Source organism: Rhea pennata, chromosome 4, assembly GCF_028389875.1.
Source record: "Rhea pennata isolate bPtePen1 chromosome 4, bPtePen1.pri, whole genome shotgun sequence".
NCBI lineage: Eukaryota > Metazoa > Chordata > Aves > Rheiformes > Rheidae > Rhea > Rhea pennata.
Genome location: NC_084666.1, coordinates 82371560 through 82395141, shown reverse-complemented (window position 1 = coordinate 82395141; position 23582 = coordinate 82371560). Strand labels below are relative to the sequence as shown.

Below are 23582 nucleotides of genomic sequence, written 5' to 3'. Positions count from 1 at the left end.
GTTACAGCACCACTCACAGAAGTGTAATGATGGCCTCCTTCTTCACCCTCCCACATCAATGCAGTCTCTACCTTAAAGACAGCCCTACCAGACTTCTGCTGTGATTAGACTCCCCTGCAGATCACTGAGGTGGTCACTAACCACTGGATGGCTTTCTCCATCTTTGATTCAATTCCACCTCTTGCCAAACCGTGTTCTGCAGCCAAATGACAGGAACCTGCACAGATGGTATTATGTCTGGGAGGAAGAGCATCTCTGTGGAAAAGGATATGCAAGAGAATCACAAAAGAGCTATTAAAAATGTAATGTATGAAATTCTGACAGGGGCTGAATGATGTGCGTGCTGAAATACCAAGAGTAGGGAAGTGTTGCACTGCTGCCTAGTGCACAGTGCCTATAATTAAGAGTAACATACTTTGGAAGGGACCTATTGAGATCATCCGGTCTAAACCTGCTGTACAAATGGGGCCAACCTCTAAATTATATGAAGTCGCTTAAGGTTTAGGGTGAATCTAAAGGAGGAGAATCAGAATTGTCACATCTGAGAAATAAGAAGGGCTAGACTTGAGGTAAGTTACAATCAAGCAACTTTCATCATACAGTGCACTCAGTTTCAAATCCAGGTTAATTGGGACTGTGGGAGCAGCCATCATTCTGGAACAGCTCAGCTTTCATAGCTCTCATACACATTCAACAAGCCAGTATTTGGCTCCTCCTGATGCATTAATATTTATCAAGTCTCTCCATCAAAACATAAATTGCTTTAAAAACAGTGCATCAGGCACATTGGGGAAAAAAACACCGCAGCCACCTGAGTTGCTGCTCAAGCTTTTGTACTAAATGATGCCTTTGGAGTTTTTAACCATATAGAGTCAGAGTTCTTTTTCCATACGATTCTTCTGGTTTTTGGAACCTTTGTGGACGTTTGGTGTTTTGCAAAAGAGGTGCCATGAAGATCACTTGCATCTAACAGAAGATGAACACGTATCTTCTAAATAAATATCAAGGCAAGAGGTACTTACGGTAGCATGTTCTCTAACTGCATCTTCTAAATAGAATGCTTTCAAAAGAAGTTCATAAGCACTCTTCCTACCACACAGCAGCATGACAAATGACATTTTATTCATTGTTCAGTGCTATCTTGCATTATTTCTTTCCCCTAGCTTTTACAATCAAAAAAAAAAAAATCAAAATCTGATTTCAGACTGCCTTATATTAATTTCCAGCTACAAAAACTAACACACCACTGGGAGAAACTGCATTTAGGGAAGCATATGGGATTGCCAAGTCCATGCATTTTTTGTTGACTAGTAACTATTAAAATGATAAACAACAGTCAGCATTAAGAGAAAATGTTTTATAATAGCAATAACTCATATTTTCAACAGTTTTAGGCAATTGAAAAAAATCTATTAAAAAGGAGACTAATTTCTAGGATGTGCCTATAATTATGATAACAGCATTTGCAAGGTCCAGTAATCAGTCATAAAAAATTATTTTGTTAACTATAAAAAACTTCCTATGCCCTGGGAAAAGCTCTAGATTTGGTTGAGAAGAAATACTTTGGTATATAGTCACAAAACATTAATTCATTTGGTATCTGGCATTCAGAGTTTAAAGTCTCTTGCTAAATCAGCACTGCAAGTTGAAATATATTTCCGTTTCTTCAGAACAGTAAAGCTTCTTCCTTCCAGTGCTCAAGTTCTGCAGAAAAATCATATAATTTATCTGAACCAGCTTCCTATCCACAGGAAATAGAGATTGCCAGAGCATTTTCCAAGTGTTGGAAGGCTGTACTGTTTCCTAGTAAGGCTAGAAGTAGAAAACCTGAATATGACAAAATAGTTCCCAAATAAAACAAACTTCATTTAGAAATAAGTCACAGTATTCTAAAGCAAAAACATACTGTTATATTCAGTTGATATAGACATGGCTCATTACTTTTAGTTCACTGTCCACAGCAGAGAATGAACACTACCGTCTGCCTTTTGGAATGTCACACTTGACTGGAAGGTCCTTCTTTTTCTGAATTTTAGAAAGCACTTTCTGAGACACCACTTGTCTCTGAATGAACTAGGAATAACCTGTAAGTGCATTGTGGCTGTTCCTCACACCTTTAAGGAAAACAAAATTTTGATTGCTCCAGTTTAACCATTGTAACAATCAGAGCTCTGCTTCTCAGAGAAGGAGCTCTGTACTTATTTGAAAGTAGCCCTTTCTAGATATGTCAGGTTAGACACTTATTAACTCCTTATTATTGGCTCTTTTAAAGGTACATACTTTAAACAACTGTACACATCTTACAATCATTTCAATAGAACAGAGCACATCCATTTGTTACTGCAAAGAACACTGGCATTTATGTAACGTTCATTGTTTCTGTAACCTTGAAACTCCTCAAGTATTCAAGCCTTCCCCAGGAATGACTTCTGGACAGACAGGCTAATGGAGTTCTTAAAAGCCCTAGTAAGAAAACCCAGAAGAAGAAAGGATAAACACTTTCCCTTGTCTTCCTTTGCCATCAGCCTGCTGGAAGATTCATCCTCTTTCAGTCTCATTCTTGTTAGCAGCTCTTTTCCAAAACACCCTGAAGTCCATTTGCAGGTATTTTGCCTTTCTTTCTGGGTTCATGTCTTTTTACTGCTCAGCTTCTGCCTGTGTAGGTGAGTCTCAATCTCTTGCCTGAAAACAAGCATCCCTAGCTGGCCATGAGAAGCCTCGTTCATGGCCTTGGACTGCATGCACATTTTGTACTGTTCTGGGGTCAGCTCGTCTAGACATCGCTTTTCATGCCAGAGATGGAAGAGACCCCTGACAGGTGTTCTGATCACAATAAGGTTGCTGTGAAGGTATTTGCGGTACAGATGCACATCTTCTCCGCCCCAGCCTTTAATGTCCAGATCAAAGCCACCTGGCACAAAGAAAATCCAAAATAACACTGGAAATACCCACTTTCCACTAGCAAACTTGATAGTGCTGTTCTGTGGGTCCAATTAGCTCTTTAAAAGAGCCACAGTTTCTGGCAACATCAGAAAGCATCCACATTCCTCAACTTAAATAAAATATTTTATCATCATGCAAAATTGCTTTATTTGTACTGAGCAGTGCTTAGTTTCTAGTAGCCTCTATGGCATCTGGGAATAGTATGAACATGCAGCCAGAGTACTGCTGCTAAAGAGGAGCATAAAGACACTGGCTGGGGAAAAGGAAGTTGATCACAGTTTTATAAATTTCAGTACAAAACCAGAAGTATTTGAATGTATTTTTCTTACCTATGTTGATAAAATCAGATCTGTACTGGCAAGTCATCCCAAACCCGAAGTCTCTCCAAAATCCGGTTTCTTTTTTAATAACCTGCATGGGGAAAACGATCATTTATATGGCAGCAAAAATGCCTTCAGTTTGAGCAGGAGAGAAAAATGCTCCTGGGTGCAGTCAGAAATAAGAGCAACCTCTATTTTATTCTATTCCACATAAACCCACTATTAGACTTGATCTAGTTTCTGCAGATGCTCATCACATATTCCTGCCCAAAATACCACCATTGTCATTAGCTAGCAGGGCTAAAGCCATTGATCTGCAATGATCAGGTTTGGAACAACTTCTGTTGTAGACTGAGTAGAGCAATACCACCTCACTCTCTGGAGTTTCCTTTTTCACAGGCAAAAACCTCCTTCTAAATTAAGCTAGCTTCTGCACGATTCAAAGCTGACATAGAAAACGTACTGGTAAATCAATGAAGCCAGACTCTGCTGCAGAGCAGATGGTGGCATCTAGATTCTGGACCACAGAAGCGTCAGAAGAAAATAGCAGTTCTAATCTGATTGCACAACCGACAGCTTTTTGATTTCCTAAATTTTGACAAAAATTAGGAAAGTGGTGAGCATCATTTTCCTTTACAGAATTACTGTAACAAAATAAATACAACTTCAAACAGAATCCAGAAATGTTAGGTGGGGATTATATACCCCATAAATGCCTCTGCACAATGAATTTGTAATCTACACTATTGAGATGGAGTATGGAAACATTATGTATTATTATAGGTAGCAAATCAGAGCAGTGAGACACCACGGCTGGCATTTTCAAAAGGAGATATCCAAGTTTAGATCTCAAGGTCATAATTCATCTGTGTGAGTGATGTAACCCAATGTGGTGAGACACTCAGGAGTTGCAAGAAACTGGAACAGATATTTAACCCTGTAAGCAAGTCAGCACCCTATTTAACCCTATAATACTTCACACTCCTGCTCACAGACCCACCTTTGAGCAACTATTTTTGAAAATTTTGGTTTCACTTGCCACAAAGTAATAGAACAAGATGAGACACTTTTACTATGTCAAAAAGTATGTTTTTTTGACATACAAATCCCAGTGTTTCCTTAAACAAAAAATCCTCTTCAAAAGAGGTAAAATTCCTCTTGACATCCTCTCTCCTGATTTCTCTGTCACACCTCCCCTTTTTGTTCATAACCCTTGCCACTTTGAGGGCTTTTTTATTTTTCTGTTCCTATTGCTATCCCCTCCTTTACTCATTTCTCCTTTCCTTGAAGAAAAGCCAAACCACTGCAGAAGCCAATTAAAATAAAACAAGATTGTATCTGTCAGATCTGCACTGTAACAGGAAATCTTCATAACGATGTCTTTACACCAAGCTATTCGTATGCATTAGCATTATTATTTCCCATTAGTGCAAGTGGCTGCTGCACAAATCAATTGCTTTCAAAGCTTTCTGATGGCTCCTTTCTCTGCAACCTGGGACAGACAGCTAACTCTGTCTTGTTTTAATAGCACAGATCTGGCCTTATGCCCAGGAACTAATGTGGACCGAATATACAAAATATACATAAAAATGAGGTTGGTGTACTTCTTTAAATCAAGAAGCTTTTTGACATAAGCATCATATTTTACAACTCAAACACTAGCTATAAATATTTGCACAATCCTGACAACATACTTCATGGAATTTATGCTAGCTTGAGAACTAAACTCTATTTCTTTTCCTAAGTACAAGTCTGAGGATCTCTGGCTGATTCTCATTAGAGAAAGACCAAACATGAACTCTGTGGTATTACCAGAACAGGTTTTCTCTGAGACAGAAGAGGTAAAAAGGATTTTCCAGACTCTTAATGGTTTAAGAAATAAGAAAGATTGCCTCTCCATAGATACTAACAATGGGAAAGTTTTTTTTTTTTTTTTTTTTTTTTTCCCCTCTCTGGGTGGTACAAAGTCTTGATCTTTAAATTAACTGCTTTTTCCTCATCACTAGTCTGTGTTCTGAATCTGTTTTAGAAAGAAAACAGACTAGCTGGCTACCTGTTGGATAACATAGGGAACAATAGACAGAATATTTCAAAGTATATTAAGTGGAGTTTCCAAACTCTTGTTCTTTTTTTTCTAGTGAGGTTGCATGAGGTGGGGGTAATGATGCCAGAAGATTTGACTTAGACCTCTAGCAATCTTTTTCAGCTCTGTTCATTGCTGGGCTCATAATATCCCAAGCTCTTAACTACTAAGAACAATTATGGAGGCTTGGACACTCTGGAGATAGCGCCCAGTCTGGGCTGGGATAAGCCTGGACACACACAGAGCCTGCCACAAGAGAGGCAGCTTTGCCAGCTGTTGTGAGCAGAGACCTAACCCAAAGGAACTCAATGAAGCTGCATAGCTAGCTAATGCCTCCATTTGAAAATGGAGCCATTTATTAACACTATATGTCAGAAGACTGAGTAGGGACCCACTGAAAGACTACTGACACGGGAGAGAAGCAAGGTTGAAGCTATGAAACAGGAAAAGCCATTATAATGTGCTCAAGTGCTTGAACAGCTGCAACATGCCTGGAATACTGCTTTCACTGGCTAAGTAATATCAGTCACTATCAGTCTAATGCCTATACTCTTTAGAAACATCTGCTTTTCAGATGCAAGAAACGAAACTATTCACAGCAAGAGAAAACTAGAGCAATGTTAGGGTCTCTCACCCCATGACACCAATGCCGTGGGGCTGTTAGCCAACTACAAAATTCCTTCTAGCAGGGGATCAAGTAAAATTTAAATTCCCAAGTTCCATGTGTAAAATACCAAACAATGGTTAAAATAGATGGCACTTAGATACTTTCCTTAAAGCTTAACTGCAAAACTCACAGTGAGGTGACTGCAGTAATTAATTTTATCTGTGCAGTACATCACTGTCCACAGAACCAGGGAAACGCTACCCTAGAGCACACACATCCTTCAAAAACGAAAGCTTCGTCCAGATAAAAGCAGGTGTTCAGAGAACCAGGTACTTACCAGCTGCTGTTCTAAGGATGGGATGGAATCATGATGGCCATAAATTATACTGGGGTTATACTGGCTGAAGAGAACAGGATAAAACACTTTCTTCCCTAGAAATGACAACAGATTCATTTTTTTAAAGCTGTATAAAACATATTTGACTTTCTTACACATGCCTTAATTAGTCCTCTGCATTTCAAGAATGATTTACAGCAGCTTCATTATCAATTCAAAGTCAAGCATACTCTGGTGAAGGCTATTAAACAGTAACTAAAAATATGTTGAAAAACTATACTCTTTGCAAGTAGCAGTACCTGGCTGTGTGTTCAATCTACAGGAGTTCAGGAATTCAGCTGTGAAGTATATGTCCACATCACAAAAAAAGAGAACAACATTGTTTCCTTTCCAGACTCGAGCACCAATGTCTAATCCTTTTCCTCTTGAAAATTCTTCATTCAGCTGGATGAAGGTGAAGTTCTTGAAGTTGGCTGATCTAATGAATGGAAAAGCCCATGAGACTCAATTTAAGAGGTGTTGTTGATTCTTAGTAAAATATTACTCTATTTACCAAGTTACATTTGTATTTGAAAATGAAAAAGAAAGTACATTTCTGCAACTCTCAAAGCCTTCAGAAAACTCAGGAGGCAAATCTGGTACTTGTTAAACTACCTTTGAAATTACTTTGAGGAAATAGTCACTGTTTGTGCAGGAAGAGCCAGAGAAAGGTTTCTCCCTTAAAGAGAGTAACTGGGCACCCATTTTAGTTTTAATATGCAAGCAAAAATGACAAAGAAATGGTTTATATCCTAATGTTCCATTAACACCTGTCATAACTAGTGCTTGATCTAAATTAAAAAGAATAAAATCAAACACAGCCACAAAGCTGGGATGGAAAGCACTATTTCCTCTGAGTTTAGGTTAGCTCAAAGACATACTGGAAAGCCATCAGCTCTTTCATACTCTGTATTCTTTAAAAGTGCTTGCCACTGGAAGAGAACCATCTGTACAAATGTAGGAAGACTTACTTGGAAGGAAATACTGCTTAGCAGAGGATAAAAAGTCAATTTATGACAATACTTGATGAATTAGAGGATAGAAAAGTAAATCATCATAGTATCAGAACAGTTAGAGGAGTTACAGGTAATGAGTCATGCATGTTCAACTGACATGAAAATATATCAGCTCTCAGTAGTATTGTGGGCCTGGGGGTTTTCCAGCAGACATCAGGAGTTATTCTTTCTATCTGTTCATTTGAGGATTCTTTTCTCTCTTTTTTAAGCATTTACCTGAGGAAAAGCCAGAAGTTTACACAACTGAAGCAACTAAGTACTCATCTGAGTACTCATTCAAAACTCAGAAATCCCATCTGAGCATGGAAAGGATCTTTTCTCCACTTTGTCTGGGAACATTTTTGCATGTTACCTGAACAGTCTACACATAGCTATCCAATAGTGCCATGAAGTATGCTTCCCTGTTTTTCCTTCCTGGGTTCTTTGCACTAAGACCTAATTGTGATGACCCAACTTCCACTGAAGAATTATGACCGCATGCAAGTTCCCCAAAGATTTCCAAAGTGACCATTCTGCATTAGTTGCCACTTTGAAAGCACAGCTCTGCCAGTTACTTACTCGGAATGCAGAATGGTTGTCTCTGCTAGATGGAAAAAGACTACTAGCGATAGATTCCTATTGAGCAGAAGCTTTTGTTGATTGCTTTGTGTCACCAGCTGCACACTAACCTATTAACTAAGAACAGTGATACTTTCTAAAAGTATCACCTGGCATTTGGTAAGCCATCCACAACACAGTTTGAACTAGGAAAGAGAAGACTAGACCAAGACTAATGAAAACGTAACTGCTTTCCAAAACACTGCAGCAGGGACCAGGATTGTGGTCTGTCTGTGGGATACAGTCTAGATGAATATCACAGCATTTCCTACCAAAGTGACCTAGACAGTTAGATACAAATAGTCTGCTTAATTAATTAACATTATCTCCTGTCGTTTATCAGTCTTCAATTTATGTATTTATTTTCAACAGTGATTTTTCTGCTATTATCACAGACAATAGATACCACAGAGAAACAGCGAGTGGCCAGGCACTCCACAGGAAAAGCAGAATGCAGAGCAGTGAATTAATGTAAAAGTCTCCTGACTTCTATAGACCAAATCCTTCTTGAAGGAGCAGAGCCATAGCCTCAGCTTCAAACAGGCCTTATCATGTTCTCAGAAGAGAGAGCATCAAATTCATTGTAAAATGCCCTGAAACATCACACTATCCTTAACTTAGCACCACAAGCAGAAGCCTCACTCTTGAAGAAGAGATCTCTGACTAAGTGTTGCTGGAACACCCAGGCTGTTTTCAATTACCCTCTTTTGGAGTCTGGGTAACAGGCAGCACATTCAAAGTCCTCACCATCCTGACTACATTTCTGTTTAACATCATGTAAATCAAGGAGGAGATGGTTAGTAGAGGCCATCTGGTAACACTAAAACATTAAACAAAGCCATTTCTATATATCTCCAGTATACAGGCAGTAGTACAACCTCAAGTGGTTGCTTTCATTTAATCTAGTTTTCAAGTGAAGGCAAAAATATCTATCTCATCCTCTTACGGTACTTTATTCCTTGAACAAGTGAGTATGACAAACCTGAAACCCAACCACAGCTAGGAATAGTCTGAATCACTCTAGTGACACTGAGCATTTCCTGAAATCCTGTCTCAAGACAAAAAATACTGGAGAATACTGTCAAAGAAATGAGCAACTGTTTTATTGCACTACGCTTTGACAAAAGCACAGGTTACGTTAAAATTTATAAATGAATTCAAGCTATACTGTCACTAGCTTTTCTGCTTTAAATTGCAAATGCAAACCTAGAAGAATCCATATCTGTATACAGTCATATTTACATAGCTGAGCTTTTTTCTCCTCAGACAGAAATAATGTGCAGTTCAGTTTCTCTACTGCTTTTCAATTTCTGCATATAGCACTAAATTCCTCCAAAAATTTAAAATTCTTAAAATTTAGCACACTGTAGTTTCAATTTGTTCTATATTTAGCAGCTGACTCTGTTCTCCTAGCTCTCAACAGAAGAAAGGGAAATCTGGTATGAAACAACTAACTTTGAAATTTGTAATGCAGCTGTTCTGACAGCAATTTAGGGGAAGAGATGCCCAAAAATCCCAACAGGGCTTAGATGGATAAATATCTTCAGGTAAGTAAGTAGAAAACAACTGTGTGGGCACATTACTATATCTATATGACAGTATTCTGCCAGCATGAAGAAGCTAACAAAGATCTACAGTGCCACATCATTTTGACAAACATGGCTATACCAACAAACCCAATAGAGTAGACCTGTCCAAAACTCCCGAACCATCTAACTCCCATGTGGTCTGCTGAAATTTTCTGCATCTGTCTCTGGAAGTTAACGGTCAGCCCTAGCAGTTAGATGCCACCTTCTAAAGGACAAAAGATGTTCAGGCCTGAGTAGTGTTACCAGCATGAAAAGGAAGCTGCATTAGAGTAAATTCAGTAAAGCCTGCTTTGTGGTTCTAAAGATTAACATCACAAAAACATAGGTATAGGACTGTTACGTTAATACCATTTCTACCTAGTATGAAGGAAAGGATGCTAGTTTCTCCAATGCAGTAAGAAACATTTCAGCACTCCTAAGGATTTGAAAAAAATATCTAGTCTCCCATGGTGTGATTGCTCTGTATGAATGGCACACATCATATACTCAGATACTTACTTGGAAGTATTTTCAAGTATAGATTTGACTTCATTCATTTGTTCTTTTCCAAAGTAAACTACAGTGAGGTGAATTCTCCCATCCTGCTGAATGCCAATTTCCCTAGGGAATAAAGATAGATTTACAACTTCTCCCAGAAGTTTGCTTTCTTAAGTAAACAATACCAAATGGGGAAGGCATTCCTGAGGGCATGATTTACTAAGAGAGGTCCTTGTACTGACAAAGGGGCTCACTGCCTCCATCAGACGAACAGAAGACTATCATTATCTTTCATGTAGATTAGGAATTGACTGTCTAAGTAGCACTATATTAACAGGACACTATTAAAACAGCCCATCCAGTGCTCTGAAAGATCAGGCAAGTATTACCTCTAGCACTTAAGAGAGTAGGAGAAGGAGTATTTTAAAGAAACCACTCAAACCTCTAATTCTTAATCTTGATTTCTAGGTTAAAAAAATATTCCAGAGGTCAGATCTTTGGCATTATGTTAAGGAGCATTTCCTAAAATCTAAATATCAACTGGAGAGCAATCCAATAGCATAAGAGAAGGATCAATCTGACCTAATGCTAGAGATCGTGTCTCACTTGTACGAAGTTTAGTCAGCAAGATTTAATCTGTAACAAGCAGAGAGATCAGCACCACCAGAGGGTTATTTATCCCATCCAAAAAGAAGCATCTATATGGCTAATTGAGACAAAACCCCCTATTTTTAGATGGCCAAAATCAGGCAAAACAAATCCCTTTGTAAAAGTCAGTATCTTTTGCTAACACAGTCTTTCCTGGGCAGCTATTTAAAGCTGCATCTCAGTTAGATTTTACCTGCAAAGGTTGTCTCTATACTAAAAAGAAAACAAGTTTAAAAGTAACTCCTTAACTTCAAATACATTTCTGCTTGATTTTTACTGTCTTATATTTTCTCCGGCAAAATGCCTGGGAGTATTAATTCCCTTTTTCCCTAGAAATGTTACTCTGCAACTAATGGTATAAAATTGTTGTCACATAGAAGAATGTACTCCAACAAAACAGACTGCGAGACATAAACTAGGTATATGCAAATCAGAACCTGATGACTGCAATATAACCAATCTTACTGCTAAACATAATGCATTAAACAGTCAAAAGCCTTTCAGCCGCTCTGATCTTTAAATGATTTCTTAATGGTGCAATGATATTTTCTGTAAAACTAGCACAATTTTTACTGAGTGAGGTCTCAATAATTCCATAAATTGCATCTCACAGTCCAAAGGTAGCATACGAAAGGAAACCCACCTGAAGTTCTGCATGAACTGTCGAAATTTGCTGGCTCTCTTGGCCAATGGGACAATGACATTAATAAGTGTGTCAGCCATATTGACATTTTCTTTTTTCACTTTCATTACAGGACCGAATGGCCGGAATAAAACAATCTTCTTGAATTGGTGTTTTGTGTCTCCTTTGAAAGTCAGCTCATACAATGTGCCTTTGTCTTTTTCTGTGCGGTAGATCCCTACAAGAACACAAAAAAGAAGGGATTTTGAATTAAAGCTGGGCTCCCGGGGGGAAAAAAGGACACTATTTGATGTGCCACACACAAGTTGAAAAAGCAGCAGAGGTACAAGACATTTACTTCTAAACCAGTATGTAACCTACCATCACTTGGAGGATGCTCAGTCTGGCAGGGATATGACCCTGGGTTCCAGGAGCTATTTGGTATTCTCATGGGTATATTCCTAGACTTGGCTGAGCTACAAACCCCTGAAGGTTACCATTTGCTCACACACATTATAAGCCAGCAGACGCACTGTCCTTATTTTTGTGAATGGTACAACTGCACACTGCACACCTCAGAATACAGCATGCATGGTAATGATTATGCAGAGACACTGCGAAACCTGCCTCTCTGCAAGGTAAGTGATTAGGCCATGTCCCAGAAAAGCAATTTCCTGATGAGCACAATCATAGCCTCCTTTCTAGGTGTCTCTCTGCCGGGCAATGATGGCAGGTCCCATAATAAAACGATGGGGCCAGGGGCCAAGTTCCAGTGGTCATCAACTTCCTCATCACTGATCAGAACAAAACTATCCTGCTACTCAGCTCTCAAGAGAACTTTCTCTCTTTGTGGCAATGGTGCCCACTGCTGCAAGAGTAACAGTGTTATGCAGACAGCAAGGATGATACTATGGAGACAGTGACAGAACACTAGAACAGGCTGCCCAGAGACGTTGTGGAGTCTCCTTCTCTGGAGATACTCAAAACCCGCCTGGATGCCACCCTGTCTACCATGCTCTAGGTGACCCTGCTGAGCGGGGAGGTTGGACTCGATCATCTCCAGAGCTCCCTTCCAACTTCAACCGTTTCACGATATTATGAGTTTGTCAGAGGCTAAGCCTAGGACACAACCCTGGAGACCGCATTAGAGTCTCCAAGGATATTTCATTCAGACAGCAGCCAAGGTAGCCAAGTATTGCTACCTTGCATATACAGCCATCTCTGCCTGTGTGATTCACCACAGGGTGGACACTTAAACAGGGAAGGCCTAGAAGCAAACAGGAGTCAGACATTGCTGATGTGACTAAGCTGCTGCTGTGTTGAGGCAGGCACTAAGATGAGTGGAGACTGTGAATGTGTTTCTTGACAGGATTCCGATACTAGTTGGTCTTTCTTGCAAGGATTTAAATTTCAATATGAAATGTACTCTTAAGATACGTAGGGGTGAAACTGGTCCCACACTGAGGGCTGGCGTGAACTGTAGAAGTATTGGCCTGCGCTCTACTGAAATTGTTCTAGGACCTTAAATGAGACATAATTGGCCTAACAGCAATAGATCTTACTCATTCAAAATGACACTTCAATCTCTGCAACACATTAAAATAAAGCCTTTTTATGGTCAGATCCATTAGGTTTAAGAAAAAATAATGAAAATATTCATTTTTATAGTAATTGCTAAGCTCAATATAAATGTACCAACAATATCAATCACTGGAATAGTGTATTTCAATTGCTTTCTATCCTGTGCAGAGACTCGAGGGATAAACAAAACATACGGATGGAAGGAAACCTCTCTGCTTTTTTCTTTCTTTCCACCTTACTCTGGTTATGAAGGACAGTTTAACCCAAATAACACTTGTTTTCCATCTTAGTCATCCTCTGATGTTTAATAGTGTTTTGTATCTGACCCATGGATAGTCATCTCTCTCAAAATTCTTGCAAGGGTCTTAGGCAAGGGTTTCTTTGAAACAGCCAAGTGCCATAAGCTGTCCATTTTATATTATGGCTTTATATTGTTATGTTCAGAACATCCAAAAAATTCATGAGGTGTGATTTTATCTGGCAAGAGTTCTGCAGTTTGCTTCATCTTCTCTACCATTCTCTAGTGTGTTTTATTTTAACGAGCACTTCTGCTGGTTTATTATATGTGGAAGATTTACTGATCTGATATTCCCTTCATGTTTTATTTTTAATATAAGCTAATTCATCGAATGCTCCAATCTTCCAGTACAGTACATGGTTCCAATGAAAAACTGCTATTTTTATTAGCAACTCCATCATTATTTCACTGCTAATCTTTTAAAACCATGCCTTTGATTCCCCCTAGCCTTTTCGATATAGTCTGCCCAAGGTGTAGACCATAAACTACACACCTATTTCTGAATTTGACCATACACTTGAAACATTTGATGACTCAATAGTCCCTGGATTTCCTCCTCTAGGTAAAGACTGGAAAGCCATATCTTTGAATTTTGCTTACTCCCTTGTTCTTATAGAAAGTCTGTTGAAGATCTGAGTATTTTGCTGGGTGCATTCACTTATTTGAGCATTGCTGAAGGCAAGGCTCCTTGAGGAGGCCAGTATTACAGAGCTTGAGGTAGCATTTTGACATAAAGCTAAACAAAAATCTAAATTGAATCTAATTTGCATTCTCCTCTAGAGTCAAATTTATAGGTCTGTTTTGTATCTTTGCTCCCTCAGCACCCATAAGTGCTGAGGGAGCTGGCAGATGTTATTGTGAGGCTGCACTCAATCATTTTACAGGCCATGCAGAACAGGAGAGGTACCTGAGGACGGGAAGAAAGTTAATACCACTCCTTTCCTCAAAAAGGGCAAGAAGGAGGACTCAGGCAACCATAGGCTGGACTAGAGGATCTCCAGAGCTCCCTGCTGCTATACACATATCCCTCCAGAGGTCCTCTTATTGATATAAACATAGAAATAGTTGCTTTTTCAACCCTTCAGTTTTGTTCTTGTTTAGGACTTTTATTACAGCAGAAAACAAGGCAGGGTTCCCTTCTGCAAGGTGATCATCCACGAATTTAGAGTCCTAACACTCTGTAGAGAACTGTATGTGAGCTTAACGCACACAATTAAACAGTTATTCTCAATTCTCATTTAAGATGCTTTTCTTTTTTTTTTTTTTTTTTTAACAAGAGAAGTATCCGAACTGACAAAAATTTACCTATCTTCTTTTTAGGTAGGAAAATGAAGTTCAAAGAAACAAACTGATCTTTGCCCAAGGTTAGATAATGAATCCTGGAAATGAGCCTGAATGTCTCAAATCATTCTAGGGACTCACCCACAAGAGCATCCTGCCTTTCAAAAGACTTGTTCCATTTCCAAAGGCACTATTTCATTCCTATCATCAGGACTTATGTGACTCAGAAAGATGCATCAGTTTCAGTTTTTAAGACATAAGTTACGGGGAGGGAAAAAGAGTCTCAAAATAGCAAAACAAAAAAATCCTTAAAAAAGCTCCTTTAAAAAACTATAAAGCCTTAGAAAGTCTGTAAGTTCACTAGACATAAAAAGAAGGGTTAATATTCCTGGTACTGCTTCCATTACAGCAGCTATGTTTCAGAATTTGCACTGTTCCTTTCAGAGGCAGGAAGAGAAGTCAAAAACTTTGGAAACCTAATATAGAAAGGTCAGTGAACAGGAGCTTTGGGTCACCAGAGAGACTGGCCCTAACAAGAAGCAAAAGGACAGGTGAGAAGAAAAAAGGACCTGGGCTGTAAAGTTAGGACTAAAGAACAAGTAATACCCAGTCTTTGGAACAGTAACTCCTAGGGCACTCTGAAGGTATGGAAAATATCTGTTTTCTGTTCAGCAGGGTAGGCAAACAAGCTTTTGTGATCTGCATGGAAGTGCTTACCAGCAAGCAGTCACGTAATCTTAACAAAAAGCTATTGAGTGGATTATAATTTTAGCCTCTGTTTCAAGCCATAGGCTTCGAGTCTTCTAGGGTCAACAGAAACACATGCTTATGTTTCCACATGCTGGACTTGTGCTCACTACTTTTCTGCTGCATTCTTCTGGAATCACCATTAGGGTTTATTGACAATCACCCTCTCCACTACATGAAGAAAGTCAATGTCACTCCAGCTAAGGAGGAGAACCCAGGTAACTACAGGCCGGTCAGCCTCACCTCCATCCCTGGAAAGGGAACGGAACAGCTCATTCCAGACATATGGAGGAAAAGAAGGTGATCAAGAGTAGTCAGCATGGATGCAGTAAGGGGAAATCCTGCTTAACCCATCTGACAGCCTTCTGTGGTGGGATGACTGGCTGGGTAGATGCAGGAAGAGCAGTAGATGTTATCTACCTTGACTTCAGCAAGGCTTTTGACACTGTCTCCTGTAATACCCTCCTAGGTAAGCTCAGGAAGTGTGGGTTAGATGAGTGGACAGTGAGGAGGATTGAGAACTGGCTGAAAGGCACAGCTCAGAGTGCTGTCATCAGTGGTGCAGAGTCTGGTTGGAGGCCTGTGGCTAGCAGTGTCAGCCAGGGGTCAGTACTGGGATCAGTCTTGTTCAACGTACTCATCAGTGACCTGGATGAAGGGACAGAGTGCCTCCTCAGCAAGTTTGCTGATGATACCAAGCTGGGAGGAGTGGCTGATACACCAGAGGGCTCTGTTGCCATTCAGAGAGACTTGGACAGGCTGGAGAGTTGGGTGGAGAGGAACCTCATGAGGTTCAACAGGGCAAGTGCAGAGTCCTGCACCTAGGGAAAAATAACCCTCAGCACTGGTACAAGGTGGGGGCTGAGCTGCTGGAAAGCAGCTCTGCAGAGAAGGACCTGGGAGTGCTGGTGGACAAGTTGACCATGAGCCAGCAATGTGCCCCTGTGACCAGAAAGGCCAATGGTATCCTGGGGTGCATTAGGAAGAGTGTTGCCAGCAGGTCAAGGGAGGTGATCCTGCCCCTCTACTCAGTCCTGGTGAGGCCTCATCTCGAGTCCTGCGTCCAGTTCTGGGCTCCCCAGTACAAAAGAGACATGGAGGTACTGGAGAGATGTCCAGCATAGGGCTGCGAAGATGATCAGAGGGCTGGAGTATCTGCCTTCTGAGGAATGGCTGCAAGAGCTGGGCCTCTTTAGCCTGGGGAAGAGAAGACTGAGGGGGGATCTTATCAATGTGTATAAGTATCTGAAGGGAGGGTGTCAAGGGGACGGGCACAAACTCTTTTCAGTTGTCCCATGTGACAGGAAAAGAGGCAATGGGCACAAATTGAACCACAGGAAGTTCCACCTGAATGTGAGGGGGAATTTCTTCACTGTGGGAGTGGCAGAGCACTGGAACAGGTTGCCCAGAGAGGTTGTGGAGTCTCCTTCACTGGAGATATTCAAGGCCCGCCTGGATGCAACCCTGTCTAACATGCTCTAGGGGACTATGCTTGAACAGGGGGGCTGGACTAGATTGTCTCCTGAGGTCCCTTCCAACCTCACCAATTCTGTGATCCATTCTAACTCAATATGATGGTCTTTCCACTTCACGAAGACTAAAACAGCTTTCAAGGCAGAGCATCATCTTTGTTCCCAATGAGGTTTTAGGGCACAGCTAGCCAATCCTCAGGCCCTGTCAAACTGAGAAAGCAAAGCTACTTTTTTTTATTTCTCCCCAACCCACTTATTTAAAACTCTAATCACTAGACAGCCACATCCTTCAGGTAACAAAGGCAATGACACTGCATATTTGACAGTGCCATGACTGGACATTTGTGAAGTAGTCTGGGATTTACTGGACCAGTTCCTATTGGGAAAGAGCATCTGCAGACAGCAATTACATTCACTTTCAGAACAGTAGCTCTGTTTTTTTGGAGTCTCCAAATTATTATCTCCATTTTTTGTGAAAATAAATTACTTACTAATCTCTTCAGCTCTGCTTCCACTTACATAAGTTAATGAGCCAACCTGAACAACCAGCCTCCTACTGTAAACGGAGTCGTCTTTTGCCTGCTTATAATACACACAGATTTCTAGTCTTTTCCATGCTGTCTCTTAGTAACTCCACGTGGCAGAAAACCAATGAACTTGGTGTAGGAGTGGGAGGAACAAGAGGGCACAGGGGAGAATTATAGCAACTAGAACAGCCTGAGTGCTTCTGTGAAGAAAGAAGCCTAAGGCAGAGCAGCAGCCAGATGGATACATTTCGGGCCCCAGGGAGAAGGTGTGGTTCACTCAGTTTTGAATGAGGAAAAAATGGAAAATTCCACCACATGTCAGCTATTACTCCTGGAAGGCGAACTGTCTGAGAATCCTATCCAAATTTCATGTAACAGCAAATCTGCTGAGAGGGAGTTTAGCTCAGATATAAGGTGCTAGGGTCACCGTCTGATTCCCACGCACAAGTTTCTGTCTAGAAACTGCAGAGGATGCAACACTTATTTTAAAAGATCCCAGCCACAGGGACAAAAGCATTTCTCCTTAGATGTGAAAAATGTTTGAAGAAATGCTTTCCCTCTGCAAAGACAAGAAGAAAGGCACAAAATGGGAGAGAGATATGGATCCTAATCAACTTTATTGCACCACACCATCACCCTGCATACTGGTATATATTAAAAATGAATTAGCACCAAAGTGATGGCCAGTACCAGATGTGAACCACAAGGCAGAAAACAGAAATGCATAAAAGCCCCAAGCAAACAAGGTTGTCTTGTATCACTCCAGTAGACAAGTGAGATCCGCACAAGTTTGACTTCAAAACAAGCTCTCAGTCCAATCCATACTTGAAATGCAGAATTGAAAAACCCTTCCCCTTCTGATATTATACAGAGCAATTATACTGATCAGCAGTCTTTTGCCATTCTTGGAACATGCAGGGTGGGGGATGGATCCTGCCAAGAGGTGGTAGAGACTTCCCAAGAAAGTCTGCAGGGAAATCTGCTGCCAATTCAGCCTGCTGTTTGCAGATCAGATGCAGAGATGTTGGCATTTACAGAGCTGAGTTAAGAGTGAGGATTTGCTACCTTGCATTTACAGAAACAAAGGTCTGTCTTGCAGGTGAGAACAAAAAGAAGGTTTCTCTAGTGATGCTTAAGCAGTTTGGACTGGGTCACATGCAGGGCTCCCTCCCTCTGGATTGCATCATCAACCAAGGGGAGAGCCCGTAAGGCCATTAACATGCGAAAAAACACCAGAGAGCAGTGCTGCAGTGTGTGCCCTTCGCCACTCCTTTCTGTGCACCAAATTCTGCCTTGTTTCCCAAGGATTGTGCTGGTACCCAGGCAAAGACTCTTAACAGTGCATAGGGCAAGCACCAAGCAAAAGGGTGACTTGAAGCTTTGAGAATAATAGAATACTAAGCAACGCATATCAGGAAATTTCTCCTTCTTTCCCTTACTCTTTCTCCATCAAAAAGCTGATGCCAAAAAGTCAGCTATTTATATGCTTATGCAGCTCTTAGCAGCATGACCAGAGCTCCTACAACATCAGTAGGAACATATTTTGAAATGATAATAAACTGAACAACAAACAGAAGGTGCAGAGAAGCCTGTAACTCCAGGAACATTCAACTGCTAAGAACCAGGAGCACTTCCCTGCTCCCTTCCCAGTTCCTCTCATCTGAGCAAGAGGTATTTGACTGCCATGGACAGAGTGCCTGGACCAGAAGGAATCTAGGGCCTATTCAGCAAGGCCTCCAGTCTGAACGACTTGTGTCCCTGCTGTGGAGGCACCTGCCACACTGTGGGTATATCCAAGCGTGGCCGAAGGCATCCACTGCCTCTTGATAGTACAATTATTAGAGAAACACACACACACACACACAAAGTGAAAAGGAATAACTGGCCATTTTACATGTTTTACAGAAATGGTCTTTCTTCATCACAGGGAGTTTGTTCGTTCTGCTCTACTCATAAGCACTACATGAAGAAAACAATCCATAGCAAAATTATTAGAGATGCAGAATAACCATGGGGGCTTGTGCTCAGCACATTAGAACAGTCACTCCATAAAAAGTAGCCCTATCACCCAAATGCCCTCTAAGTCTGCAGCACAAACATCTGAAGATCAAGAAGATAAGTTTCTTCTGCTATATGACATTCAGCTATGTCAGTTGTGGGTTAAGTCTCGCTTACAGACAACACTATTGAACAACAAGCAGGCAATGAGCCAGTTGCTACAAAGTGAAGCGAGGACTAGCATATCACAAGTAAAAACATAGTGCTCTCTTACTGAATGGGGAATAGCCATAAGCCCTGGGAAACAAGATCCCTGCCCTGTGACGCCTTGTCCCATATCATGTTAGCACTACGCGCATTCCTGCCCTTTAAGTCAGAGCATCCATGGAACAGGGGCTAACCTAAATAGGTCTTACCCGCAGGGACATCCCAACTCCTGGAGGGCATCTGGTGCCTCTGTATGGCTGGAAACAAGCACCCCAACTGGAAACAAGCAGGCATAACAGTTAAAGCAATGTAGGGACTTAAAATTCATCTCGTCTCATTTATGACGATGCAACATGGGAGTAACTTCACTGTTTTTATAGGGTCCCTCTAGGTTTCTGTTCCTTTGCATAGCACGAAGGATCTTTTCTGGGTCTTTTTGCTCCCTACATCTTCTTTCCTCTTGTTAATCTGACTTATCCAGACTGTAAGAACTCTTGCTACAGTATCAGACATTTGCCTATTTAACACACTGAGGGACTGAGCCAGGTTGTTTGAATAAGCTGGAAAAAAGAGTGGTACAACACCCTCCTAGCCCTTAGGCCTTCCAGGCCTAAGTCAATCCCTTGTCCTAACACAAGATATTTAAACTGTTATCTAAACGTTTGCCCGCTCTTAAAAAGCTTCCAGTACGGTAGCATGACAGTTTCCCATGACAGTTTAATACAGTAGTTTACTACTACCGATTTGAGAGTTTTCTTTAATATCCAATCTACATCTCCCCTGTTACAACTTTAGCTAATTTCTTCCTGTCCTATTTAGCTAATTAGTCCTTGTCCAGCTGACACAGAAAACAGTTCATTCCTTTCCCCTTTCAAGCAGTGTTGAGGGGCCTAAAATGCTACACTTGAATGTGTAAGTGGGTATAACAAAGACAGCTAATGGACGCTGAACCCAGGTGAGGGTACCCTGATATCCAGGAAGTTTGCATTACAACACAAGAATAAAGGAACCTGACAGCAAAGCCAGTAGAGGTCATTTAGAAACTACATTTGCTGTGGGCAAGGCTGGCCAACTCTGGTGCCCGTCTGGAAATGATGAGCCTCCATAATGTTCTGACAGACCTCATAAATCAGTATCGTAAAAGTTATCATAGCCAGAATCATGTCTCAGCTTGCAGCTTAAACACGCCTCTGTTAGACAGGGAAGACCCTGCCTGTGGTCTCCTTTACTTTATTAATCCAGCTACATTATTTTAAAACAACAATACAATCTGCTTTTATTTCTAAATGACATCAAAGGTATATTGATGTCTACTACTGTATAGCTTGTACCATGCCTGGTCCTAAGCCTGTCAGAAATCTGTAAGAGACGGTGACTCACTAATCTCCTCTATTTCTCACTAAATCTTCTCTATTTCCTTTATCGTATACCTCTCCTCTGTGTTGCTTTCAGTCAGGAGGAGGGATGAACCTGTTTGCCCAGAAGGTACTCAGCACAGTGTGGCTTTATTCCTGCTTTAAACCTGTGACCTTCCAGAATCCAAATGACTGAAAGGGAAAAATCTGTGCCACAGAGGCTGGCAATGCCAGTAGAGAGGCTGTGGCGAAAGTGAAAAAAAGACATTAAAATATTTTTAATATGAAATCCAATCGAAGAACTTGACAAATGTGTTGCCCCAGAAAAACTTCACAGACCCAGGTACTATCACAAATTCAGCGCCCTGCCTATCAAGCCCAGGGGCAAGTCCTCCTACTGCATCAACCTTCCCATCTGCAAAACGAGAGTAATGCTACCAATCTCTTAATAGATAATTTCAGATTTAGTAACAGAAGACATAAATTAAAAGCTGGTTGCTGTTAAAAGCAGCACTTCGGAAATCCACACTTATTGCCTCGATATTACATGTACAGCTGAAGAAAAAACTCTGTTTAGCTCTTTTGATGTCCAAGGGCTAAGTTTGTGTGCTATGCCCAATATAAGAGATTCCCTTGAAAGTTTCTGTTTTCTGTTTCATTTTAAGCTACAGGTGACATCATCTGAGTTACTGAGCTCTTCCGCTGCTGTTCTCAAAACCTTGGTAAAAAAAATTGTCACTCTACTGCCTCTGCTGAAGCTGTGCAGGTAGAAATGCGGGTAGCACTTGAGTTTGGATTTGAACTGGGACGGTCAACCTTTGCATTGGTAGCAGAGAGCTAGGATTGGAGTCAGCTCATTTATTCCTTGCTTTGTCAGCTTGGAGCAACTGAATGACCAGAGAACTGCAAGTACACTTTGGTAGTTTAGTGGTTAATGAGACACATTGTGACTCTTGTCACAAAATCACATTCCCAAGAAGAGCTGTCATTTTTTTGCCTTAGAGGCAGCCTCGCTGAGTCCCAGCACTAGCACTGTCCCAGACACATGCTCAAACCATCTCCTTCAGCAACACTGTCACAGCAGAATCCCTCACCAGCACTACATGGACTATCTAACTTATCGTCTGCGTACGAACCTTCAATGAAGTCAGAGGCTGTGTACACCCGCTGATTTGCATTGCTGTCTGCCTCTGGATTGTTCAAACTCCCAATGGCTAACTCGATCACCTCTATCAACTCATCTCGCTTGTCCTTCCTGACAGGTTTCTCTTCTGGGTGGCGTGTCAGCCCTGTTTCCAGTTGGTACACCTTCTGCAGGGTAAAGCTCTCAAAGGGCACGGCTGCATATTCTGTGGACAGCTTAACGCCACTGTGCACCTCGGCTTTGTCTATTTGGGAACGGAGGAAAGCCAGCAGGTTAGCCTGGACCTTCGCTGGACTGCTGTGGTCAAGTCGAATGTTCAAAGAGTCCGGTAACTGGTCCTGCGCATTCCTGAGCTGCTCGTTTCTGCCCTGGAGCTCAGCCTTCAGCTGGGCAATTTGTTTTTTCAAGCTGATGATATAGTTGCGGTGCTGCTCTTCTCGCTCTTGCAGAACAGCTTCATATCCCTCCTTGCCAGTCGGACTATGGACCCTAGGCAAGGCAAGCTGCTCATCGTCGCCCTTGGGTGTGCAAGCCAACATATAAACGATAGACACAGAGCAACAGGCCACCACCAACAGACCTGCGAGCCGGGGAAGAAATACAATAAATCCTCGTCGGAGCATCATCTCTCAAAAAGCAGAGGGTAACTCCACACCTACAACAGTTCTTACACACATGCAGTGCCACAGAGACCCCTGGATTTGGAATACTCTTACACAGATGCATGTATTTACAGAAAATGGCTTGTCAGCTCTCTTAAAACATGTGCTCTGCTTTAATATTGAGCTCTCTCTGGTGTTCACCCAGCAGGACCAAAAGCCAAGCTACAGTGCAGATGGAACACCTGCTCATCCTCATGGCGACACCCACACTGCTGCAAATTAATCAGCTGGTGGCTGCTGGAGCCTGAAGACCTGAAAAACAAATGACAAGGGCAGTCATGTGGGCATGTAAGAATTTGGCCATTCAGTTCACATCCTTGAGAGCATTCCAAAAATTCATTATCATTTGTCAACTGTTCTGGTAGATCTCAGAGCTGTGAAGTGCTCAGTGCTTTGGTAAGACCAGAAAGGTACTAAGACCCTTAGGCAGGAAATCCTGTATTCATGTGCTTAATATTAACAACATGATTAGGCCCATTGCCAATGAAAACCCAGTCCAGGCCTCAACGTGTGCCATGCTTTAGAAATATTAGAAAGCCACCAGCAGTTACTTTCTGGTCAGATGTTAAGGTATCCAGCACATCTGAGCAATGCCAGCTCTCCAGGAAGTTCTCAAATCATGTACACTTGAATTTTAAAGCAGTCAGTCCCACAGCTACCGCATACATTTCAACTTTCATACAAGTTTTTCCAAAATACCAAGTAGCAAAGGTGGTCCCACTAGAACGCATGAAGCCTGATCCTGAGTAGCAATGTGAAAGCCAAGAAACTATAAACTGTTATCAAGGCCAATCTCTATGACTAAAATTCAGTTTGACATATCCCACTGGATGCTCCCATTAGAAAGAAAGACTAAAGGGCAGGAATTTTCAGTAGCATTCAGATCAGGTCTTACTCAAAATCAGAGTAAAATATTTCCATCTAGGAGGCTTTGATCATTGCACACTATCATTTTAAGACCCTGTTCTGTCTCTAATTAGCCCTATTGCTAATCCTGCACCAATGCCTTACACAGTAGTAATACTGTGTTTT

At 41.2% G+C, this 23582-nt stretch overlaps 1 protein-coding gene across 4 annotated transcripts in view; it reads right to left on the bottom strand.

Moving 5' to 3' along the window:
* Positions 1-1918: 1918 nt before the first annotated feature.
* The window catches only part of CSGALNACT1 (chondroitin sulfate N-acetylgalactosaminyltransferase 1), a 54950-nt gene continuing 33286 nt past the window's right edge, over positions 1919-23582 (bottom strand). For all 4 annotated transcript variants that reach the window (XM_062574454.1, XM_062574455.1, XM_062574457.1 and 1 more), the window contains 7 exons: positions 21881-22802; positions 11300-11516; positions 10030-10131; positions 6590-6768; positions 6291-6385; positions 3273-3354; positions 1919-2911 (listed from right to left, as the gene is read on the bottom strand). In XM_062574454.1, the coding sequence (XP_062430438.1) occupies positions 2628-2911; positions 3273-3354; positions 6291-6385; positions 6590-6768; positions 10030-10131; positions 11300-11516; positions 21881-22514 (1593 nt within the window). In that variant the 5' untranslated portion in view covers positions 22515-22802 and the 3' untranslated portion in view covers positions 1919-2627. The remainder of the gene's footprint in view (positions 2912-3272; positions 3355-6290; positions 6386-6589; positions 6769-10029; positions 10132-11299; positions 11517-21880; positions 22803-23582) is intronic.